Raw genomic sequence first — 25,100 nt, forward strand, 5'->3', positions numbered from 1 at the left:
GTGTTGGCTCCGTGCCCGTTGGAACGGCTTGGCGGTGGGACAAATCCCGTGCCCCAGCACACCAGGGATCTGTGCAGAACACGCGGGCCGCGCCAGCCCCCGGCGAGGACGGCGGGCTTCATTTGTACTGTCTGTGGTCCCCTTCTAGCAGTGCTCACAGCAGCGCTGAGAGTATTGCCCTGGGGAGCAGCTGCGGCGCAAAGGGACAAGACAGGACAGGACAGGACGGGACAGCACAGCTCGGCCCAGGGGGTTTTGGGGTGCGAACCGTTCCTACTGAGCGCTCCGGTCAAAACCATCCACTCCCAAACGGAGCCAGCAGGGGGCACCGCCACCGCCCCGGGTAAGAGCTCCTGCGGGTGGGGAGCGGAAGAGCTTGGCGAGCGTCACGTGACCGGGACGCGGAAGTGCCTGCAGGAAGGGGGGCAGCTGCTTCCGGTGCGGGCCGGAGAGGGCGCGGGCAGGGCCGGGCCGGGGCCACACCGACAGCGTCCCGCTATGAGAGAGACGCCGCGACCCGCAGGTGAGACGCTGCCGCTCGTGGACCCCGGGCGGCCGTGCTGCCGTGCTGCCGCTGGCCCCGGTCCGCGAGTCCCCGCTGGAGCGGGGCGGCGCGCGAGGCCTTCCCACGCCCCGCGGCCGCAGGTCCCGCGCTCTGTAGGGCCGGGTCGGTGTCCTCGGTGCGACCGGGACCGGGGTCCGCTCCGGCCGGAGCCTATTGGCGGGTCCGCGCGGCCGCGGGAGGCGCTGTGGCCTGTCTGGTCCCGCGGCCGGAGCGGCTCCCGGCCGGGCCCCGCCGGTGCGGCCGCGGCAGCATCGCGGGGGCGCTGGGAGGGTGAGAGATGATCAAGGTCTGCGGGCCTGCGCGTGGAGAGGGCAAGGAGCTCCCTGCTAGCACTTGTTAGGAGTAACGGTATCCTAAAGCAAAGTAAATGTGACTTGTATGTTCTACTCAATGCTCCAACCTGGAGATTGCTTTTTAAATTATTGTTAATTGAAGTAGGAAGACTTTGTTCTGTACGAGTTTGGAGTAAAACTGCAAAACAAAACAGATTGTAGAAGGAGGGAGTGAAACTCCTTTCAAAAACCGGTTTGCTTGACTTGTATGGCTTTGCTAATGGAAAATATGTCGCTTACATTTTGTCTGCATGACAACTTAAAATACAAAAAAGTTTGCTATCATCTGGAAGTGTTTTTGTGGTGACATGCTGACTCCCTGCTGAAAGATGGCAGTTTAGATTATCAGTAGTTGTGTATGAATTCTGCAGGCATCTGTTTTTAAACTTCAGTTGAACATCTTCTGAAGGCTTATTTTTTGTAGGCAGAGATTGAAAAATAGAATCTTAAATCTGAGAATATTCTGAAGGGGTGTAAGGAACTGCATCTGTATAAGAAAATCTGATTGTTTCAAAAAATGGATGTAAAATACACAAGGTATAAGATAACTTGCAATACTTGAATAATTATGTCAAATTGTTTTAAGCAAAGTGGTAAGAAAAATTAACAATTGAACTGGCAGGCGCAGTATTCCATTGCTCAGTGGAAAAGTATTGGTAGCTGATTCAGTTCTGAAGAGGGTTGGTGCTTTGAGGAAAAGAACCTGAGGAGCGCTGAAGACAGTAAATTTAAAGGTGGTCTTCTGCAATTATGTGGATGGCAACTTCATGGACCTTGACCACTGAAACCACTTGCTGCTCCATGGCTCAGGAATCCCATAGCACTCAATTTACACATTATCAGATAGAAAAATTGCACAAGTTTAACTTACTCAAGCAGTTAATGTTGGTTTTTCATAGTGGCATTTAAACTTCTGCCATTTCAAATTACAATAACATGCAAATTTATCTCAAATTCAATTTAAAATTTCAAGTATGCATTTGAAAAAGTTGTATTACTGCTAAAAGGGCTGTTAATCTTTTTGTAAGACATCTGGATTATGTGAGAATACAGATGTGAAAATCTGGGAGCTCTTAGCTGGGATTCTGTCATGTAATTATTATGTTGTTACAAATACACAAGGAACAAGCAGGAAAAGTTCTGTGTGGCAAAGGTATCAATTTCTTGATTGACCTTTTAAATTCTGTATGATTTCTCTAAAAGGAACATTATAATCCTAGCCCTAACCCAAATATCTCAATAAGCTTGGAATTAAAAACTGTACAAGCTGTTGCTGTTCCACCTTTCAGTTAGTGAAACAATAGGGAAATACATGAGAAGGGTCATAAACCTTACTCTTAGTCAGGTTCTGCCTGTGCTTCCAGTGTCATCCTGTGAGTTGATACAGTTGCTTTTGAAAAATTAATCTTAAGTGAAATATTTCATGAGTAAAATCAGTGTTTGTTGGTGGACAAATGAGATGATTTTGTTGGCATTTGAAATATAAAATCTTTCATATGCTGGTACAAACTGTGGGACATCCTGGAGTTAGAACTCTGCTGTATAATTCCATGAAATAACAGCTTCATTAGCCTAAACTTATGTTTGAAATGCTTAGTCTATCCCAATTGGATAGTTGGCTGTTTGTAGCTCCTGCTGTAGGAGTCCTCTTGAGGTGAGTCCTCTTGAAGAGAAGAAACACAACAAAATATTCTGGCATAGCAATTTATGGCCTTAGTACAGCTTTCAGAAGAGAGAAGTGAGATGACTTGAGAGAATACAACAGTGGCAAAAGGTTGAGTTCCATGTGAGTCTGTTAAGAAAAAAGAAAAAAAAGTAGAAGAAAATGGAAAGGTCAGTACTTGACCAAGCAGAATTTCTAATTTTATTTCTTATTTTTATTTTATATTTTCTTCTTACAGCACAACACTAAATTTGTAATGAAATGGAGTCTGGGTCAAGCTCCTTTCTAGTGGAATTTCCAGATTTTTCTAGCACCATTTTGCAGAAGTTAAATCAACAGCGCCAGCAAGGACAATTATGTGATGTGTCCATTGTGGTTCAGGGCCATCTCTTCAGAGCCCATAAAGCTGTTCTTGCAGCTAGTTCACCTTATTTCTGTGATCAGGTTCTCCTGAAAAACAGCAGACGAATAGTCCTGCCTGATGTGATGAATCCCAGAGTATTTGAAAACATTCTTCTGTCTACCTACACAGGCCGGCTGGTAATGCCTGCGCCAGAAATTGTTAGTTATCTGACAGCAGCAAGTTTCCTTCAGATGTGGCACGTAGTGGATAAGTGCACGGAAGTGCTTGAGGGAAACCCAACAGTTCTGTGTCAGAAGATGAATCATGGCAGTGACCATCAGTCCCCAAGCAGTAGTAGCTACAATGGCCTTGTTGAAACCTTTGAACTTGGCTCTGGAGGACAGACAGAATTCCACAAAGTGCAGGAACTAAGAGACGGCGAAAACGAAGAAGAGAGCTCTAAAGATGAACTGCCGTGTCAGCTGACAGAACACGAGTACCTTCCCAGTAATTCTTCAACAGAACATGATAGACTTAGCACTGGAATGACCAGTCAGGATGGGGAAGAGGGAACTAGTGATAGTGCAGAGTACCAGTATAGCAGGCCAATGTATAGCAAACCCAGTATCATGTCTCACAAGCGATGGATCCATGTGAAACCAGAAAGGTTTGAACAAGACTGTGAAGGCGTTGATAACCCTTATGATGAACACCAAGTTTCTGAATCCATGAATACCATCCAGGCAGATCACTCAATCCAGTCTTCAGGTGTTGAAGATTTTCACATAGGTGACAAAAAGATGGAAGCAGAATTTGATGAACAGGCAGATGAAAGTAATTATGATGAACAAGTTGACTTCTATGGCTCGTCTATGGAAGAATTTTCCAGTGAAAGGGCAGATGGAAATTTAAGTGCTCACAGACAGGATCTTATGATGGCAGCAGGCTATGGTGAAAGCATTGATATGGCTGCTGGGATTAAAGAAGAAACGTCTCTCACTGGATTCTCCCATGCCGATAAGCTCTATCCTTGTCAGTGTGGAAAAAGCTTTACACACAAAAGTCAGAGAGATCGGCATATGAGTATGCACCTTGGTCTTCGACCTTATGGATGTGGTGTCTGTGGTAAGAAATTCAAAATGAAACACCATCTTGTAGGCCATATGAAAATTCATACAGGCATAAAACCGTATGAGTGTAACATCTGTGGGAAAAGATTTATGTGGCGGGACAGTTTTCATCGGCATGTGACCTCTTGTACCAAGTCCTATCAGGCTTCGAAAGCTGAGCAGAGTACTACTGAGATGAACTAAGACATTAATGCTTACGTTTGTTTAGTAAAGTAAGAAAAATAAACTAATTATGCAAATAATGTCTGGTACTTGCTATTGTATGTTCTCAAAACAAAAGTTTTAATAAGTGTGCTGGTATAAACAGATCAAATGTATTTTGCTTCCTGCAATATTACTTCAGGTGTTTATTGTGGGAAGTGTATGTGGTTAATCTGAAATGTGCCTGCAAAATAAGGTCTGAGATTGATTGTAATCACAGCAGTATTTAGAAGCCATCTTGTATTTTCAAGTCCTCTAAATTCACAGTAAAACTCAGCTCTAAATTGACAAAAATCCTGGAAATACTTAGATGAACGAGAAATTCGGGTAGTACTCCTTAATGGAAAAGAAAACTAAGATGACCAAACTGGCTTATACGATTCACATTTAAATGAAGAAAAAGAGAATTCCACCTCAAGCTGAAGCATCATTAGGTAGTGTGCACCATTCAGTAGCCTTTGTTGTATTGCTTTATGAAAGGCAGTGGTAAAGGTGGTTTAGATTTCAGTTATACATCTTCTTTTTTTTAAATTTATCTTCAGTAAAATAAATGTCTAATTTTGTGCTGATTTCTGTTTAGCATCTGTAATGCACTTACAGTTTTCACTATATAGACTTAATATATACTGAAGTGTTCTTTCTATTTGCTCTTCTAGGGTCTAATGCTGTACTTGACTTCATTAGATTTTAATTACTATGTTGTGAGAGCTTCTAGAAGTGTGTGTAATAAGTATGTCTTATTAAAAAATAAGACACCAACTAAAGTAAAATGTAACATTTGGAACTTAGTCAAAATAAGCAAATATTTAAAGTGTAAATTTCTGTTCAAATTTTTGTGGCTTACTACAGTAGCAAGTACCAAACTCTGGATTCATGAACTGACTTGTTATCGGTACAAAAACTTCTGTGAGAACTTTTATCTAGTTTTAGAAACCTGCTTTAGGAAAATTACAGTCATTGATAGGTATTTATACTTTTAATTCTTTACTATTTGAATAGTATATAATACTGATTCTTGGTACTGAACTACTGTGACTGATGATCACAAGCAGAGTTGTTTGCTTCCTCAAAGTTGCTTGTGGAAAAAAGTAGGAAGTATGTGATTTGGATCTTCTAATGGTACTGCAGAACATGGTACCATGCTTATGTCTGAAGCTGGTATTTTTGCTGGGAGTGGCACTTGTTCTATGTTAAGATAAGGATCTGTGTGTGGGGCTTTCATTCATGGAGATAGATGGAAGAATGTGTATAGTTCTAAGGGATGCTGCCAGCTCTGCAGATTGAGTAAAGGCATCAGTTGTAAAAGGTGACAACAGGATTTTGGGGTTGAAAGCTTAATGCAGTCCAATGCAAAAGCAATTGCTTCTTAGTAAGCAAAAGCTTCTTTGTAGCTTACTGAAATATGACAAGGAAAGAACATACATAGAATACAATAGGAAGAGGTGATAACCAAGTACAGTGCTGTCCACATGGGGAAAAAGTTAACCAGCATTAAAGACCTAAGCCTGTCTGACCCCAATTTCTGTATTGGGCACTGCTGTGTGCAGGATAATGTACTGAACAGATGACCCTGTATGGTGAAGCAAAACCACACCAAGATTATTACACTTCAGATTCTTTTTTGAACTCCCAGTTACAAATTGTCTTAAGATACAACTGAACTGTATCCTGAAAGTGAATGTCTGCTGCAAGCTGAGGGTTTTCCACTCAGTGAGCTGTAATTACTGTAATTTCTTTACTGGCATTCTACTTAAAAACTTTTTTTTAAGAGGCTCTTAATTAATAATCTTCTAATGATTCAAATATTTTTTCATATGGAATTTTGTTGAAACAGATGTTCCCAAGTACAATGAACCCATTGCTGGCAATGGGCATGACTAATCAGCACCACAGAGTTCCTGTTCTTAGCACTTAATTGAACTCTACAAATACCATGGTGGCCATGTTTAACCTTTGTGATCAAGGTACTGAAACAGGGATTTTGCTCACTAACACTGTAACCTGCTTAATGTATAGCACTTTGTATTTAAGCAAAACAAAACCAAAAAAAAAAAGGAAAAAAAAAAAAAAAAAGAAAACCACAAAAAAGAACCCCAAAAAACAAATAAAAAACCCCCCAAAACAAAAGCAACTAAAAAAACCAAACCATAATACTTAATAAGTATGTTTTTTAAACTTAGAGATTATATTCCCTCTATGGTTTGTTTACACACTGCTAACACTGTCCTTTTTAATACTAAAAATACTATAATGCTTGCCTGTTTACATGAGGGTAGAGGAAAGGGTTCTCGCACTCGGTGGCCCTGTTTTTCCATTCTCCAAGGCCTTACCACATACATGGTGTCATTTCTGCAAGTACCATCATCACATTTGAAGGAAGGCATTAGAATCATAGAATGGTTTGGGTTGGAAGGAGACTTTGAAGGTCACCGACTTCCAACCCTCCTGCCATAGGCATGGACACCTTCAACTAGGCCAGGTTGCTCAGAGCCCCATCCAACCTGGCCTTGAACATGTCCAGCGTGTTTATTCTCATACTCATTTCAAGAATGATCTTGTATATTACATTGGTTCTCAGCCCCTTTCCAATTGTCACTTTAATTTTGCATAAAAAGGTTAAGGGTACCTCTTCCCATTTAACCATAAAGAAGGCTGGACGGAAACACCAGTCTGAAAACTGTGGTCAAAAAAAACAAAAATGTTGAACACAGACCATACTACAGAGCTGCCAGCAAAACTGTTTCTTTTACCAGCTTGGAATGACTTTTATATGGGATATTTCAAGGTTTAATGTTACTTCTATTTGCAGTTAGATTACTTTGAAATAAAGCTTTAAAATTAAATGTACTGCGAGCGACACTTTAAAGATTTTATAACAGGTTCAGTAGATCATATTATAGAACCATGTCCTTTTTTAATGACTTAGCATGAATAGTAGCTTTTTAGTATTTGCCTCTTGCTGTTTTACCCCATATTATGGCATTGTCTTGAAAGTCCAGCAAATGTTGCTCCACAGATTTTTGTAGCACTTGGCTTTCTGCTGTTGATTTACATGAAACCAGTTGATTGCAGGAAAATACTGATCTGAGTGTCCTGAGATCAGGTTGAGAGGATTGATGATTCAAGGACAGCTTGAGATACATGTCTAAAATCCTTACTTTTGCATGTCACACGTGAAACAGTTGTCTTGTGGTGTTTTTCTTGAACTCGGTTTATTGCCCTTTGTCCAACTTCTAATCACCAATTCAGGTACTGGGCGGGGGGGGTGGGAATCACTTAAATCATCTTTCTCAGGCTCAGCTTAAGTCCTTAGGTCTAACACCTCTTCTCCCTGCCTTTGTATTCTCAGTTTCCCTTGCTTTCACCAAGAGTTGTATTCAGTTCCTGCCATTTCCTTTAGTAAGGTGACACGTCACAGAGGAGGTTGGGGTCGTATGCACACTTCCTTGTCTGATGCTTTGCATTTCTTAGTGGGGGTCCTCTGGTGCTTTGGCCTGGTCCGTGTCACTATTCATGGTGACACTGGGCCACAGTCCCTTCAGAGATGTGTCTGTTCCAGCTTGGTTCTTCTGTGGAACTCAGTTATTTCAGAGGTGTACCTGCTCTGGCAGGGCTTAGCTGTAGGCCAAAGTCATCTTAGAAGTGAGTCTCCTCAGGCAGGGAGTGTGTCCTTCTGTGAGTGTGTCTATACATGTTCTCAGTGACTTCTTCAGGTGTTTTCCCAAGAGCAGCTCTTCAGTTTCTCTACCTGTACCCAGGAGTATCTTCTCCATGTGTCTCCCTGCACTTCTTGCTAGCAGCTGCCACTCTTCCTTAAGTATATTTAAGCAGAATCATTATGTGCACCTCTGGTTGAGATTTTGGCTTGCATCCATTTTTTGTGCACACTGAACTTCTTTTGACTAGTGCAGGGCCGCCTGCAAAACGCTAGCCATGTGTCACCCCTGCAGTCCCTGCCACTGGTGGCCAGTGCAGTTGAACATAGCAAGCCAAGATATACAGATGCAGCTTCTGTCAAGCTTCTGATCTTTGCTAATGGAGTGGTCTTGTTCAAGGTATGGAAAATTATTTCTTATTTGTGGGGAGGAGGGAAGCAATCCATATATATATATATATATATGTATATATATAATATGACTGCATATGTATATGATGAATTTCATTAATCTTTCCATATGCCTCATTACCTTTGATGATGTGGCTGTTGGCTGTAGTAAAGTGAGTGTCTTCTGAAAACCAGAAATATTGTATACCCAGGTGGCTTTCAGACTTTCCTGCTGCTTCAAAGCCATTGTCCTAGCAGTGGTAAGAAGACTTAATGATACTACAGCTAAGTTCCTTTTCATTCCATTTTGTAACTATGATGTTAATTACCATGGAATCTGTGTAACTGCCATTCTGAAAAATTCAACTGTTAGCAGGGTTAAAATCTGCTTAGGTGTATATTGAACCCTTTTGAGAGAGAAAGTTCCTATTTCACACACCAGTGTTGGTTTGCAGAGTGCTCTTTTGTTGTTTCATTTTTTAAACTTTCCTTGTTAGTTTTATGGGTGAGGAGATAGACCCTAGAAGATATTGTCAGTACAGTTTTTGGTCATAGCTTTTTTCATCTGAGGTGTGTCTAAGCTTGAGAAACTCTCCCGTATCATAAGCAAGGCAGATGATCAAAGGCTGATGTGTTGAGTGTTCCAGTATTATCGATCGTGAAAGAATGGAGGCATATCAGGGTTTGTAATCTCAATACTTTTGCCTGGGTGCCGGCAAGATGACTGTCTCTGAATTATGAGAGCCCACAGCAGTACATTCCGTGTTTTGCTATAACAGAATTAGGACCTTTCTCAAAGCAACAAAGGAAAGTTAGGGGGTTTTTTGTCTTTTAAATGCTTCATTGGGTAGCTTGGCTTCTTTAGCTATTAGCTGTAAACTGTCAGTGGCCTAGGGGAAGATGCTGGAAAAGAAGATGGTATATTTTTAATGTGATTAAATTGCAAGTTCTGATTTTTGCTTGAAGCCTGTGTCTGTCGATTGCTGCTCCTTTTTTTTATTCATGGGATTCCATATTTCTTTCAGAAATGTAACTGTTTATGCAAGTCAAGTGAATCTTCCTTAATGAGCTATAAGTTTTTATTCTAAACAAGTCATTTATAATAGTAAATTTGCATATCTTGATATTTTGTGAGATGTTATGCCTGTATTGCAGAGGTTGGATAGTTTTGTCTATAAATATTGCTGTCCTAATTGTACAGCATGGATTTAATTTAATTTTACTGTTCAATATTTTCTTCTTATAGAAGAGTCCCATGCCCCTTTTTTTCTATAACATGTTTTAATAAATGTTATCTGTCAACTTTGTAAATGTTTTCTTAAGCTTGAATGAAAGGAATGCATGTCTAGTACTAGTATTTAATATTTCACTTTGCCAAAATAAGTGCTCAAAATACAAATTCCAAAAGTTGTTGATATATAACTTTATTAAATATATTAAAAAGTGTATCTAGTAATGTGTCTTCTTGAAATAATGATAACATGTCAGCCTAGTCTAAGAAAACATTAAACTAAGACCTAATTTTTATGACACAGTAAGTTTGATGAATTTGTGGAATTAGACCCATTTGTTTGCTGCTTTAGGTAATTGGCTTCCATGCTAGTTCAAATTTGTCAAACAGGTTTTGCTGTAACTGTTTTTTTACAGAACGGTGATCTCTGAAGTTACAATAGAGAATGTACATGCTGATAGGAAAATTCCAGAACACTCACTTCATAGTAGCAGCAACCACATGTCCGAAAGGCCTCTTGGTACAGTTGAAGTAGGTACAGATAACACAGATTTTTTTTTTCTTGTCTAAGTAGGAAGGAAATTTCATGCTGTGAAAAGTACTAAAGATTAAGTTCCCCTTACCTTCCTGTGAGGCTTCTTTCTCTCCTTGACTAAATTTAGGTACTTATACTGAACACTTGATTTTGTTTAGCCTCCATCTGCTCAGTCCTTGCAGAACTGTCCCAGCCGCTGCTTACTACATAAGCAAAAAATGAGCTCGCTCTCATTGAAAGCATGTTCAGTCAATACCCGGAGAAGTCAATATTTATGTAACACACTCAGTCTTCAGCAAATTCAAATGGAATATGGTACAAGAAAATTAATTTTCTATTTTGGTTACACTTACTGAACACGGAATAATGAGCCCAATGTTTTCTGCCCGTTCAGAATTAGTTGTTTGAGTGCTTTTTCTCTGAGTGAACAAATACAGTTTGTGTTTGTGTCCTTTAACTCTGTTATTTGTGTCCTGGCCAGGATGCTTCCCAGACCACTGCTTTATTTGATCAGCATTCCATGCCTAATGTATGAAGATTCTGTTCTGTGTCTTAAAGGGAGAGAAAGACATACCTCCAGAAGACAGAATGTGGTGTCTGGTTAGACCGGGTGGATATCGCAGCAGGACCTACTGGCACCAGTCACTCTGACTGTTTTCAAGTAGTACATGATAACCAGTACATGAGCTGTCTGGTTCAGAAACTGAATCGTTGCACTACCTGACCTACAAGCAAATGCAGGATAAGACAAAAAAAAAGTTAGCACATGCTTGCTGAAGTGATTTCTGTGAGTGACAAGGCCAGTATAACACAGGTGAACGTCTTAATTCTTTGCTCAATAAAGGTGTCAGTTAACAGCTGGAGTGGGGGATGTCCTCCCCCAAAAGCTCCCTCGCTGTATCTGCGATTGCCCATCGGGGTATGGCTCTGGGTTCTCGTCTGGAGCCGCACACCGTGCGAGTTCTCGGAAGAGCTCTGCCCACGTACGGCCCGGCTCCAGCCAATGCTCAAAGCCTTCTGCCTTCGTGAGGAGTCGCGCTGCGAGGGCGGCTCCGCCCTACTCCGGCGGGGGGGAGCGCCCGGGCTCCGCGCCGAGAGCGGGGCGGGTTCCCGAGCGGCCCGGGGGCACCGCCCGCTGCCGGGGCGTCGCCAGGAAGCGGAACGGCCGCCAGCGGAATCAGTTCCGGGTGCGAGTGGCTGTGGGAGCGGGCGGGAAGCGGCGCTGGGAGCGGGCCGGGCCGGCCGGGTTCCGCCATGTGAGAGCTCCAGACAGCCCCAGGTGAGCGGCGCGCGAGGGGCGCTCGGCCCCGGGGCGGCGCGGCGCTCCCCATGGGACGGGCCGTGCTCGGGAGGGGTCCCGGCGCCTGACAGGCCCCGCGGGGGCGGCGACCGCGGCCCGGCGGGCCGTGGCTCGGTTCGGCTGCCTGGAGCGGAGGCAGCGGCTTCGTCGAGGCGGCCTTCGCCCGGCCGTGCCTCGGTAGGAGCTGTCGCGTAACCCGAGTCGGTGGTTCTGGTGCAGCTTTGGCGTGCGGGGAGGGAGGGCGGACGCGCCCGTGTCGGGGTCTGCTGTTAACCCGAGCGGGGCGTAAAATCCCCGGCACGGCGGACTGGAGAGGAACGAACTTGGCCCCGTTCGGGGAGGTGTTCATTGCCAGGAGCTGGGGGACTTTTCAGCTGCTGCTGTTCCATCAGAGAAGGTGGAAGTTCTAGTGAAACCCCAATCTCCGTAATGCAAAGGTCTTTCTAAATCCCGGCAGGCGTGCACAGCTTGTAGAGTTGGAATTGGCTTAGAGTGAATCAGAGTTGAGAGTTAATTTGGAACAAGCCAGAACAGTCTCAGAAACATTAAAGTGGGTAAGCCTGGTTTCCAAGGGAAAACAAAGTGCGATAGGATTAGCTGCACTGCAGTTGTTACGTGTTGCAGAATACTCAACATCTGGATCAGAATGTGCTTGTGTTTCATTGCCTGTCCAGGGACAGCTGATTTGAAGTGTATGTATCATCAACATGCCCCTTTGTTTTGTTTATCTGGCAGAATACATTTGTTGATACTGGAATCATAGACACATAGAATAGTTTTATTTAGAAGGCACCTTTTGATCTTGGCTTATCTCCAGTTTGCCTCCTGGTAACTTTTTTGCATTCAGAAATAGATGTGTGCCTGCAACTACTTTTGTGGCAATTTGATTTCTAGAGTCAAGATTTAGAGATTATTTCTATTGAGGTTTCTAATTCTTACATGAAACTATTTTTATGCATTGATAGGTGTTTCGTTTTTTTCTTTTCAATCACTTCCACACAGGCAAGCAGTTCGAGGAAGACAGTTAAGAGAATGAGGGATGAAAGTGTCACTTGGACTTCATATCTGCTTTCTGTGGATATTTGCTCAAATAAGAGGGTCCTTTTTTTTATAAAATCCTAAATATGCAGTTCCAACAGTATCTGCTGCACCATGCTGACCACTGAGAATGAGTTTGCAGCGTTGCTTGGTACTGGCATGTGTGTATGTATACATGTCCACGTGTGTACATACATCTAAATAAATTGATTTTATTTTGATGCTGAAATCATCCACTCTTTAAAGTGATTTAAAGTGATTTTCTGTACACGTGTTGTGAATCTTGGTGAGGTAAAAATAAATACTTTAAAATTTTTGTTAGACAAATGTCTGAATTAATAAAGCTTTACTGAACTGAGTGTCAAGGGTTACTCCCTTGACTGCTTTGCTCCCCAGGCAGTTAGTGAGGTTGTGTCCCACAGCACTGCCAGAGACCTCACCTGCCAGGCAGGAGCTTTGCTTATGGTTTCATTGCAGGTGTTCAGTACTTTGGGTAGAACATGGCCTGTCTGGCTGCAGAGAAGGAATAGTGACTCTCACTGGACGTTGTTTTCTACGGATGCAAGAATGTAAGAGCTAAGTTTTCTAGTAACTACAGTTCAGCCTGTATTAACTGGCTTGTGTTTCTGAGGAAGTGGGCATTTCCTGCATTTTTAGGAGGTAAAGTAATAAAGTTTTAAATTGTTGTGTAGTTGTCACCTAACAGATTTTGTATTGTAGTCCAAACCAGACACGAAGCAGACTGACTTTCAAGGCTGTTTTCCAATTAATAATATGCCTTATGCACCTTTTGTGTGTGCTTTCCTACAGATAATTTGGGCAAACTGCTTCTATCTTCTTTAATTCCAATGGGCATTTTGGAGGAAGTGATGAATTAATGCAAAAACCAATTCTACATATTTGAATAGTGCTGCTTGTATTATTAGAAATTTGTTGTACTTCAGTTGTTGGGAGATTATGTGGGTTTCTTACCCTCGTTTAGTTTTGGAGTTTTTTATTGGCTTCAAAATTAAACGTTTTAGAAGTTTTTTATCAGTGAGGTAGCTTACCCTGCTTTGGGGATGGAGTTTCAGTACAGCAGCAATGCTGTGTGGCATGTTATTTAAGGCCATCCAAGAGCACTATATGTTGACTTTTAAGGGATAATTAGTATTTCACTGTTATGAGAAGTATAAACTGGTAGAATGTTCTATGATCAGTCGCTCCCCTATTTTCAAAGGTTATTTCAAGAGTGTCTTGGAGACCCCCCCTAGCCTTGACATACTTGATGGCAGTTTTCCTTTGATACAGCTAGCGTTAATTAGTGTGGCTTTTGTAAATCTGAAGAGTGATGCAAAGGCATCACTGAAAAGAGTAAGACTGATGAAGACTTTTGCCCAAAAGCTTCCATGATCATAGCTGATAAGGTAACATTCCTAGGTTAAAATTCTCTTGAATGATATTTGCAGTGATGTCCTGAGTTCTCACACAGATGGTGCAAATACTAGGTCCTACACAATGCAAGGGAGGAGTGCACTGATTTATACAAATACCTGCTTATTTTCTTGCCCTCTCTCTGTATTCTGAGCAGTTATGTATGGAGGGAATATCACAGAATCATTTAAATTGAAAAGACATCCAAGATCATCGAGTCCAGTCTTTAACTGATCACCGCATTGTCAACCAGACCAGAGCACTGAGTGCCACATCCAGTCATTTCTTTAACACTTCCAGGGATGGTGACTCCACCACCTCCCTGGGCAGCCTGTTCAATGCTTAACAACCCTTTCAGTGAAGAAATTCTTCCCAATTTCCAACCTGAATCTCCCTTGCTGCAGGTTGAGGCTGTTTCCTCTTGTCCTGCTGCTTGTTGCTGGGTAGAGGCATTTTTGGCATCATAGAGTACTTTGTTTTGGTTTTGTCTTAACTTTCATTATGACCCTCCTGGCTTTTCTATGCATTTCTGTTCTCAGATGTGCTACAACAGTAATGGTTTGTAATGTGGGTTTTTTTCCCAAGGATTCCTTGTTGCTGATTTAAGAAAATGCAAGGGATCTTTTCTCACACCTTAGTGTGAGTTAAAATGAGTATAATTTGTGTCATTCACCTGTCTGTGGGAACGGTGAATCATACTTCAGTGAGTGAAGGAAATTAAACAGGTGCAGACTTAGAAGCAGAAACTAATACTATGTTGGCAGACACACAGCTTCGTGTTATAGTTATATGATGCTTCTCCGCTGCTACTGTATGATGTCAGTAAAATTAAATACCTAATGTGGTTTGTCAACATCTATTCTTGTTTTTTAAATTAAATAAGCGTTTTCATAGAACATAATTTTTAAAGGAAATTTCTTTTGAAATCTAATAAGAAATTTTATCCCTCTCATGTTCAGAGGTACTTCAATGAACACTTTTCTTTGAAGACATAGGCCAGCAATCCACTACTACTAAAGCCATTTTGTGGGCTATATTTGCTGTATAAAACCCCGATGAATAAATGTAGTGCAGATGCAAAGAGAATTTATATGATACTTTGGAGTGTGACTGCATCATCTGCTACAAAATAGACATGAGGCTCAACAGAGAGCCCTTCTAGGACTTAGTGAACCTGGTGTGCATTTTTGGCCTGTGCCTTCAGCCAGTTTCTTGGATACATAATAGCTATGAAAACCTTAAACACTTTGACCTACTTTTGAGGAAAGGTTAAGAGAGGACCTAATTGTAGACAGGTCCAGACTCAAATTTTGCAGGGCTATGCCCTAACTTTACACTAACTCCCAGGCAGGGATGAAAGCTAAAGCAAGATGAAATGCATTACTTTTTAACAATGAGTGTACCTGGCACTGCTGTGGCTTTACAAAATCACAGAGTATTCTCAGTTGGAAGGGACCCAAAAGGATAATTGAATCCAGCTCAAGTTGTCTTAGTTCTCACTACCCCCAAATGCTCAAGTTTATATATTGCAAATAAAACTGTCATAATTCTGAGCTATTGTTCTATATGACTGTACTGAGCCTAAATAACACAGGTTCCCTCTGCACCTGCTGAGATACTGTGGAAGGTACCGAATGGGACTTCTGACTGAGCATGATTTCTTTTTCTTCTTCACCTGTGCTAATTCTGTAAGGAATGTTATATGTATAAGTTTCATTATGACTATCTGGTTAACTGCAGAGATTTTTTTTTCTTTAGAGCATACAGTGGGTGTGTCCAAAGTTCTTTTGTGTTTTAAAGTACCTTCTTGCTTCAGTTTAATGCTGTATGCCTGACCCCAAAAGAGAAGAGGTTAGGGAGATGTTTCACCTTGAAGGAAGCTGTTAAAAAGCTTGGGGGGGTTCTCATTAGCCTTTTCAAACTGTAGTGATCTTCCCAGATTCTTTCAGAAATGTTTCAGCCATAAATACTATTGTCTTGAAAGTGCTACTGCTCTGCCAGCACTGATGAATAATTGAGTATTGTTATGGTACAGTACCCTGCTGAACATTATTTTGGTTAATGTTACTAGAATTTTATCATGGAACTGCTAAGTTGATCCTATACAGAAATAAAATAAAACCTTCTTGTGTATGGGAATATAATCTATGGATTACTTTTATTTTCTAGATAGTGACATTAGGGACTTTTGTAAATAAATAAGATCATTTTTCTTCTGGCTCTTATTCACCAATAAAACATGGCAAGTGATGCCTGCTTCTCTGATGTGTGATGCCCAGATTTCCCCCCCAGGTCTTGCTTTCCCAAATTGATATGAGGAAGTTGGGATGCTCTGGTACTAACCCTGCCAAAATTACTGCAGCCTCAATGCTGTCCCTGCTAGGGGGAGGGAGGCCTGCTCCAGAATGGGGTTTCCATTGGTAACTGGTCACTTCTCCTCTAGCTGGAGATTTAAGGTTGTGGCTGAAATTGGAAGAAGGGTTCCCTTCTGTCCACTGCTGCTGTATTTCAAAATTCTTGTCCTTTAACCCCAGCTTTCCACAGATGATTTCAAGGTTACAGGAAGCATGTATCTGCAAAGGAAGGAACTAAGGTGGAAAAGTACTCGAAAGAGTATGCTGGAGCTTGCTCTCTTTGTTTTTTAAGAGCAGCTGGGTATAGAATCTTGTTGTGCACTGCCTTTTGACAGTGTGTACTTGACCTGTTTGCTTGCTCTCAAAGCTACACTGTATGTTCCCTTGATCCCTCTTGCAGGGCTTTTACTGCTTTTCTGCTACACTGATGAACAGACTTACAGACTTTGACTCCATCATCCTCTCCACTCATGGCCAGAATGTGCTGTTTACTCCTAGCATCTTAAGCAAAATAAGCTTCTTTGTTTCCCAAAAGAAAGATGAAACAACTCTGAGAACAAGGATGTAGAGTTACTTCCAGATACATATATGCATATGGAGATAATAGGGTGTTCTAATAGTCATGATAGGCAAGGATCACAGTGGATTCCCATCTCCTTGGTGTCTTTCTGGTTCTCATGCTTTCTCTGGTATGTGTTTGCAGTCCATTTTCAATGCGTGGCCGCATCCCAGGGACCCTGAATTCATCTAGAGATTCTATGATGAAAAGAACATAATTTCTTTTCCCTCTATCATAAGCCATAAAATGTCCATCTTCTCTCTTCTCAGGTGCCTATCCTTAATTCATTCCTTCTGTCTGAACCAGTGCTAGTGGTGACAATTTATGTTTTAGTATTTTCTCCAGGAGTAAGTTATTCTCCATTTTGCTGGGTAAGAGCCCTTAGGGAAGTATGGGACAAGGAGGAACTCCACTGTCTATTTGTGACAAACCTGTACATCCTAGACTAGAATGCCAAATTATTGCTGCTGGAGGCTGGTCTTTTGGTCTCTACAGAGTTCCTGACTCAGGTAATTTGTCTATTCGTGTCACTTCTACTCAACACAAACTCTTCCTCAATTTGTCAGAGAAGCTTAATCAGGAATGGCTGATGTTGCATCTGTGCATAGCTAATAAGCCCCACAAATTAAAGGTTCCATATGTTGGGTTTCTAAGAAGCTTGTGCTGCCCTGTCAGGCACAAGTGAAGGTGACAGATTGTGATGGTGCATTCCCTCCTCCCTGGCGATTCCTTAAGTGACCTTAAAACACTCATTCGTAACACAGACATGTATCCAACTGCTGAAACTCCTGTCTTCCATGTGGGACTGGGATAGTTATTCTCTGCACAACAGGCAGGGGTGCTCAGAAAAGCAAAGTTAATCTTGCCATGTAACTACACCACAGCTGGGATAGGTTATGTGTTGTGCTGTTTGATTTTTGACTTACATCAGCGCAAAACTCTGAATTGTTTTGTAGCTTTGCTTGCTGAATAAAAGAACTGTCCTGCCAAAGCCACCTCTGAAGAGATTGCTATAGTCATATCACTTCTGGTAGCCATCTTGCAGTCCTTATTTCCCACCTCAGATGTAAGAACCTAGAAAATGTCTTTTTTCTCACTTATACATCTCAGCCAAAAAACTCAAATGAAGTCCCATTTACCCATTTTAATGGGTAATGACACTGGTAAGTTAGAGAACATATTTAGCAAGTCTGATAACTTGATTTTGAATGTTCTGTGAGAGTTTTTGCCAGTTTTCTAAGTCAAACATAATGTCAAGACAGGAAGCTGGCTTTCTTGTGTCTGCTGAAAAGAAGTTCTGTTTTTGAAGGTTGTGAATGTTAGTTTTATGTGAGGGTCATCTGATAGAGCTCCAGTGCTTCCTTTTAGGATTTTAATCTTATTTCTTGTCAATTTTCTTTTTAGAAACCTGAATTTTCATAATTTGATTTAAATTGTTCCTGTGTCCCATTACAGCATGTAACATAATAGAAAAAAAAATCTGCTAGTATATTGTGATACATTGGATATGCTTCCTGCATCTGAAGTCAATGGATGATGTTGAGATCTGTTTGTTCAATTGGAAAAGCAGGTATGGTGGCAATATTATGTCTTTAGACTTCTGCATTAATAAGAACTAGAATAGCAATAAAAGTCTGAGGGTTCTTGGGCGCTTGATTAGTGTCCAGTCTTGGAAATGTAGGGTAATGTTGCAGATCAACATTCTCAGGCTGATAGTGTGTGGGTATGCTTTTTACAATAGTAATCTGTGAAAAGTACTTTTCTTTAGCTTGTCTTTGGAGCCCTATACATCTCTTTAAGGCCTCTTTGAATGTCATTTTCCTCTGTTTAAGTACCCATGGCTTTTAAGTTAGGTTAAAATTTGAATGTCAAATTATTCTAGCTTGGAGATGACTGCTGTGTCAGATGAGCTTCAAAGTTCACACCATGGTTTGAAAAAAAAAAAACAAACTAAAATTACAAGAGAAATTTTTTTTGGAAAAATTTGAAGTCCATGGGTGGCTCAAACATTTTTCTTTCAAATCTTTCAGATTAAGACTGTACTTTTTTATTATATGGAGTATTTATGCTAAATGTTTTGTTGTAATGCACCTTTAACAGATCAGTGGGGTGATGTGACTTAAACATTTGCAAGCATTTATTTTTGAAATGGAAAACTCCATATTCATTCTCTGTTTTAAATCTTCTCATTTTTCTTTCAGATTACTCTTTACATCTGTAGAAATGGACAGCAGCAGTTTCATTCAGTTTGATGTGCCGGAGTACAGCAACACTGTTCTGAGCCAGTTAAACGAACTCCGCTTGCAAGGGAAACTCTGTGACATAATCGTGCACATCCAGGGTCAGCCGTTCCGTGCCCATAAAGCTGTCTTAGCCGCCAGTTCTCCGTATTTCCGCGACCATTCAGCATTAAGCACCATGAGTGGCCTATCCATATCAGTTATTAAAAACCCCAATGTTTTTGAACAGTTGCTTTCTTTTTGTTACACTGGAAGGATGTCCTTGCAACTGAAGGACGTTGTCAGTTTTCTGACTGCAGCTAGCTTCCTACAGATGCAGTGTGTCATTGACAAGTGCACACAGATACTGGAGAGTATTCATTCAAAGATCAGTGTTGGTGATGTTGATTCTGTTACTGTTGGTGCCGAAGAAAATTCAGAGAATCGTAATGGCGTTAAAGACAGCAGCTACTTTGCCAACCCTATTGAGATATCTCCTCCCTATTGCTCTCAGGTGCGACAGTCAACAGCAGGCAGCGACCTTCGGATGGAAACTACTCCAGGCAAAACTCTTCGTAGTCGTCTGCAAGAAGAAGGGCATTCAGACAGAGGGAGCAGCGGTAGTATCTCTGAATATGAGGTTCAGATTGAAGGTGATCATGACCAAGGAGACCTGATAGTAAGGGAAAGTCAGATTGCAGAGGTGAAAGTTAAAATGGAAAAGTCTGACAGACCAAGCTGCTCTGATAGCTCTTCCCTTGGTGATGATGGATATCACACTGAAATGGTGGATGGAGAGCAGGTGGTCGCAGTAAACGTTGGTTCCTATGGGTCTGTCTTACAACATGTTTATTCATTTACTCATGCCTCATCACAGGCAACAGGTGTGTCAGAAACCTTTGGAAGCATGAGCAATACAAGTCCTTCAAGGTCAATGCTGAGCTGTTTCAGAGGAGGTCGTGCACGCCAAAAACGAGTACCTACAGGTCACTTGCATAGCGATGTCCAGGGCTTGGTGCAAGGGGCTGACAGTGAATCCATGGTGAGTAATCCAGGATATGAAAATAGTCCACGGGAAAGAAATGCAAGAGGTCATTGGTATCCATACAATGAGAGGCTAATTTGTATTTACTGTGGCAAGTCTTTCAACCAGAAAGGGAGCCTTGACCGACACATGCGATTGCACATGGGAATAACTCCTTTTGTGTGCAAGTTTTGTGGAAAGAAATATACCCGTAAGGACCAACTTGAGTATCATATTCGTGGTCACACAGATGACAAACCCTTTCGCTGTGAGATCTGTGGAAAATGTTTTCCTTTCCAGGGTACACTAAACCAGCACTTGCGAAAAAATCACCCGGGGCTTACAGAAGTGAGAAACAGGGTTGAGTCTCCAGACAGAACAGAAGCGTTTGTGGAACAGAAAGTAGATAACGATGCTTCAGCTTCTGAAGCCATGGATTCTAGTATGGAAATTCATGCAATGTCTAACACATCTGATTAAAATCTTATATCTAAGTGAAACACAGACAAGCACATTACTTATGTATTTTTAAAGTATTTTTATTCTTTTAGTAATCTTCAGTACAAGTGTAACAGCCTTTTCATTTTCCTGACCTTCTGGAAATCAGTTAGAAATGGTTTCTGGAGAAGACTTCAGAAGTATTCTTTGTTTTTGAAGGAGGCTGATTTGTTTGGGGTTTGTTTTTTTGTATTTGAAGACACTCAAAATATAAAGACAGTGTACTGGGGAAAGGCTAGGAAGAGTCTGGTGAAGTGTCCCTGCTGATTGATCTGGTGAGACGCAAATGCCAGTGGAGAAAGATATTAGAATAAGATTGGCAGCTCTGCTGAATGTTCAAAGAAGCTGTAATTTCCTTTATTTCTTAAATCCTGTTGCTGGTAATGAGTTACACAGCAGTTTGGAGAGAGAATATTACAGCTTTGATTCCTCTCCTGTCACAATGAAATCTGTTCACTCTTACTAACTGGTTTTGGTAGTGAGACTGTTTATATATATAAATTTGCTTTATATATATAAAATGCTTTCACTTTCCCTTTTCTGTGTCAAGGCTAATACCATATGCCACTCTATCAACCGTTAGGACTCCTCTCTGCTTAGGGTTTAGAACTTCGGACTTTGGGAGGATGGTTTTGGTTTTAAACAAATGTTGTTTGGTTTTCATTTTATTAAACTATTACTTTGTGTGCAAAAGTGAGCAAAGTGAATTACCTTGTTTTAATAGCTTTGCTTTATAACATATGTAAACCAAATGCCATAAATCTATTAACTATGGTTAAATTGTTGAAAGGTTTTGTTAGTTGTCTAGAATGCAAGCTGGACAACCTGTGGTGCTGACCTTTTTATATATATAGAGATAGATATATCTATATATATATAGATATACACATATATATATATCTATATATTAAAAAAAATATTAGCAAACCTAAAAGTAGCATTGTGGTGTAAAATGGGTTTTTACTGGCCTCAGAATCTACCTTCATTTTGTACTGTAGAACCGTACCAGGTAATTAAACTTAACTTCATCACTCTTCATGGTTGGTTAAAACATGAGAGAGATGTAGTTTAAATCACAGTATTTCCGAGCAGTATTTTAATAGGTCTCTTCACAGAGAGCTGCTTTCAGGTGCACGTTGGCTTCCTACTTAAATTTCCGGGTGATATGCCAGCACTTGGAATTTGTACTTTTTTTGTATAGAAAAACAAATACTTTATGGGAATTTTGAGCAATATGTTATTTCATGTGTGAGTATCACAGAGTTGCTATGGCTTCTCTGTTTTTTCAGTGGTTTTTTTCTCTATAAAGAAGCTACCAACAACTTTAAAAACACTCTAAATCTTTTTTGTTTCACCAAATACGTGTTTTTAATATGGTGCTAACTTCATTATTTAGGTCAGTATAATATATAACATGTGAAACATAATGGTCAAGGGAAAAAAATCCCCAAAAGCAGACAAACAAAAGCCCCCCTACACAAACCAACTTCCCTAAGATCCCAACTAAACAGAAAAAAAAAGGAAAAAAAAAGAGGAAAAAAAAAAAAAAAGAAAAAAACCCAATACCACAAAAAACCAATGGCTTAAAAGACCTCAAAAGCACGGGCTGGCAAACACTACTGTTTAACATTCTACCTGATGAACAGAATTAATTATTAAACTAATCACATCCTTCTTTAGAATGCAGGTTTTATATTATTGGGTCTTATGTTTGTTTAGCTGATACTGAAAATCCATTTGTGAACGTGCTGTTTAACTCCCAAAAATTAGAAAATAAAAGTGCATTTCTAAATTATTGGAAAGAAAAAGGTAGGTTTGCTATCTTGTAAAACTTTTTGGCCTCTGTGAAGCTGGGACATATTTGTGCAGCGGCTTTATTAAATACACTAGTTCTTCATATTGTGCCACACTGCAATAAGAATTAATCTCTCAAACATGGATTTACAGTATAACCTCCAACTGCTCCATTGGAGTAGTTTCAGTCAAATTAAGTACATCATTTGCCTCTTTGTCCTAAAACTGCCTAAATAAAGAGGCAGGGGGTGGGGAGATGCTTCTCTCCTTGAAGCAACAACAGAAATTTTGTTTCCAGTGAGGGAAGGGATAGTCTGTGTCTAAAGGCAGGTAGTCTGTATGTTTACTCACCTAAAAACATGGTGTTTCTGATACAGTTTTTTCCTTGAGTGTTTGTTTTAAGTAATTAAATGCAAAAAGTGTGTTTTGGTAAATTAAGTTTGAGACATGCAAAATCCAAGAAATGTATAGTTATTCTTAACCCTTTATCTTGAACCTGTGCTGTGGTGCCTTTGGTGTGAATTTTTCCCTGGAAGGATGACTTGAGGATAGCAGGATATGGGTACAAATTTATATTTCTTGAATTTCTGTGTCACAATCTTAGCATTATTTAAATCTAGTTCTTTGTATTTGTAAATGTATTAAAATGGTTTGAGTTTACCAAAGAGTGACTTATCCAAAATTGTCTCAGACAAAAGCAAACAAGAAAACAACATCATGTTGATTGTACAGGTTCAGGTTCATTGTACCAGACTGTTAAGGGGCAGGAGATGATCCGTGTTTCTACAAGCCGTGGTCCAGCAGTGTGCCAGTCCCTGCGCGCGGGCAGCGCTCTTGCCTCCAAGCCATAGTCCAGCCCTGCGGTGCAGCAGCGCGCCCGGCTCTGCCAACGCCGCCGGCACCGCTGGCAGCAGCACTGCCACTGTGCCTTGTCACGCAGCGGGGTGCCCGGATAACGCTGGCGCAGACACCAGGCGCGGCCACTGAGCACGAGGCCCTCACGTGAGCAAAGGGTGCCAACACTGTGCCGTGCCTCGTGTCTGTGCGGGTCTTAGCACAGGGCTGTTACACATTTCATTTACAATAAATGCAGAAGTCAATAGAATATGTGAAGAAATATTTGACAGCAAAATAAGTAATGAAATTATACAGGCTGGTTCATAATTGAGTCTCTTCTTAATCTACCTTTTTAATTCTAGACAAATGTGAAAACAGTGACAGTGTCCTTTCCTCTAGATGCTTAACCTATTCTGACAAACTGTGAAAATAAAGGATTTTATACCTTTACTAATGTTTCTTGTTTAAAACTATTATTTTAGTTTTCTTTATCAGTTATCTCCCATATTACTTTTTTTAAACTTGTAAATATGTTTAGAAAATAGCTTTGTAAATACTTACAAGTGTATTAAAAGTTCAGTTTGGTCACTAAGGCCTCAAGATTGGCTCTGCTTTTTGAGTGTGAAATCTTTCTGTAGCATAAAGGATACTGTCAGTTCACTGTCAGCAGGGTAGACTGTAGGCCTAAATTGAGAGTTTTAATGCAGTCTTCCCCAGCATAAATTCATGTTTTATGCTGAAGCCTTTGGTTTACTTCGGACAAAACAATGAGGCCTCATAATGTTTAGGCTGAATTATGGGAAGAACAACAGGAATAAAATCAAGGGCTGGGAAAATACTGAATAAGCTTTACCTTTAAATATATATATATATTATTTTAATTTTTGTATTAGTTTACTGTGATTCTTTTATTGTCATTTTTCTAAACAGGTTTTACATGAAACCATTGAAAGGGACTCAAATATGCAACACCTAATCTATTTTCCAAGGGAATTTTACCCTTGAATGGTGCTTTTTGACTGGTCAGGGTTATTTATTAAATTTTATATTTGAAAGTATTTGGGGAATTATGTAAATTCTTTATATGAATCTCTTTATTTCATGAATTGTAAATTTCATAATACTCAGTGATCAAATTGGAAGTTTAGTAAAGTCATTCAAAATGTTCAATCTTTTTAATCTGTGTGCATTTTACATATGTTTTATCAAGTGCCAGAATACTTGTATTTAATATTGTAGATTTAATACTACTTGCACATCCCTGTGGCAGCATTAACTTAAGTTATGCAAGTTTACATTAAAAAAAAACAAAACCGAAACAAATAAGTAAGCCTGGGACATGTGTTCCTGTATTTCTTCAGGGGATGTGAAGCCACGTATCACTGACTGAGCAGGTTTGCTTCCTGCTCCTGTAGCTCACTCCTGCCATGGCAGATGCAGAACTGCTGAATCCCCTTCCCACAGGCCGGGGATTCAGCCTTTGAACTCAGCCTGAGAAGCTCTGGTTGTAGATCTGGTTAGAGGTAGAGCTCTTGCACGATTTTAACAGTGTTTGTTTCTGACTGAAAATTTGTATTTTAAAATAAATTTTATTTGTATGGTTATTTTTCAAGATAAATAATTGAACAGTTTGAATGACTTGACTTGGTGTCATTATCTTGCAATATAAACCGGGAACCTCACACCTCCGCACTTCATCGCCACGTGAAGTAAATGAAGCTAGCTAAGCTGATGCTGTAAGAATTAGTAACTTGCCATTAAGGATTATTTTACAGCATGACCTTTAAAATATTTATTCAGATGATATTTTACTCTTGTATTCACTTTGTTTTTAGATTTGTGACATGAATATTTCTGTGCTGCTTTATTTTGTTCTGATGAATTTGTTTCTTGCTTGTAAATTGCCTTTTTTATGGTATAAAGTCAATCGGAATTGCTGTTTGTAAATTAAAATGCTTCTAGAGCAAATCTGTGGTGTCAGTGTCTACATTTAGGTATTTAATTACTGGGAGTTTGCAT

General features: G+C 40.5%; 2 protein-coding genes across 3 annotated transcripts; both read left to right on the forward strand.

Annotated features, from left to right (window-relative positions):
- Positions 1-423: 423 nt before the first annotated feature.
- On the forward strand, positions 424-9,727 carry ZBTB43 (zinc finger and BTB domain containing 43). Its single transcript, XM_036393959.1, has 2 exons — positions 424-523; positions 2,799-9,727. The coding sequence occupies exon 2, from the start codon at positions 2,822-2,824 to the stop codon at positions 4,214-4,216; it is 1,395 nt and encodes a 464-aa protein (XP_036249852.1). The 5' UTR covers positions 424-523; positions 2,799-2,821; the 3' UTR covers positions 4,217-9,727.
- Positions 9,728-11,250: 1,523 nt separating this feature from the next.
- ZBTB34 (zinc finger and BTB domain containing 34) lies at positions 11,251-25,049 on the forward strand. 2 transcript variants are annotated; one of them, XM_036394040.1, is made up of 3 exons: positions 11,253-11,324; positions 18,165-18,279; positions 18,911-25,049. In XM_036394040.1, exons 2-3 carry the CDS (start codon positions 18,239-18,241, stop codon positions 20,430-20,432), a joined length of 1,563 nt encoding a protein of 520 aa, XP_036249933.1. In that variant the 5' UTR covers positions 11,253-11,324; positions 18,165-18,238; the 3' UTR covers positions 20,433-25,049. The 2 variants fall into 2 exon arrangements, with proteins under 2 accessions (XP_036249934.1, XP_036249933.1); XM_036394041.1 differs by lacking the exon at positions 18,165-18,279 and having other exon boundaries at positions 11,251-11,324.
- The last annotated feature ends 51 nt before the right edge of the window (positions 25,050-25,100 follow it).

Source organism: Molothrus ater, chromosome 20 (genome assembly GCF_012460135.2).
Source record: "Molothrus ater isolate BHLD 08-10-18 breed brown headed cowbird chromosome 20, BPBGC_Mater_1.1, whole genome shotgun sequence".
NCBI classification, from domain to species: domain Eukaryota; kingdom Metazoa; phylum Chordata; class Aves; order Passeriformes; family Icteridae; genus Molothrus; species Molothrus ater.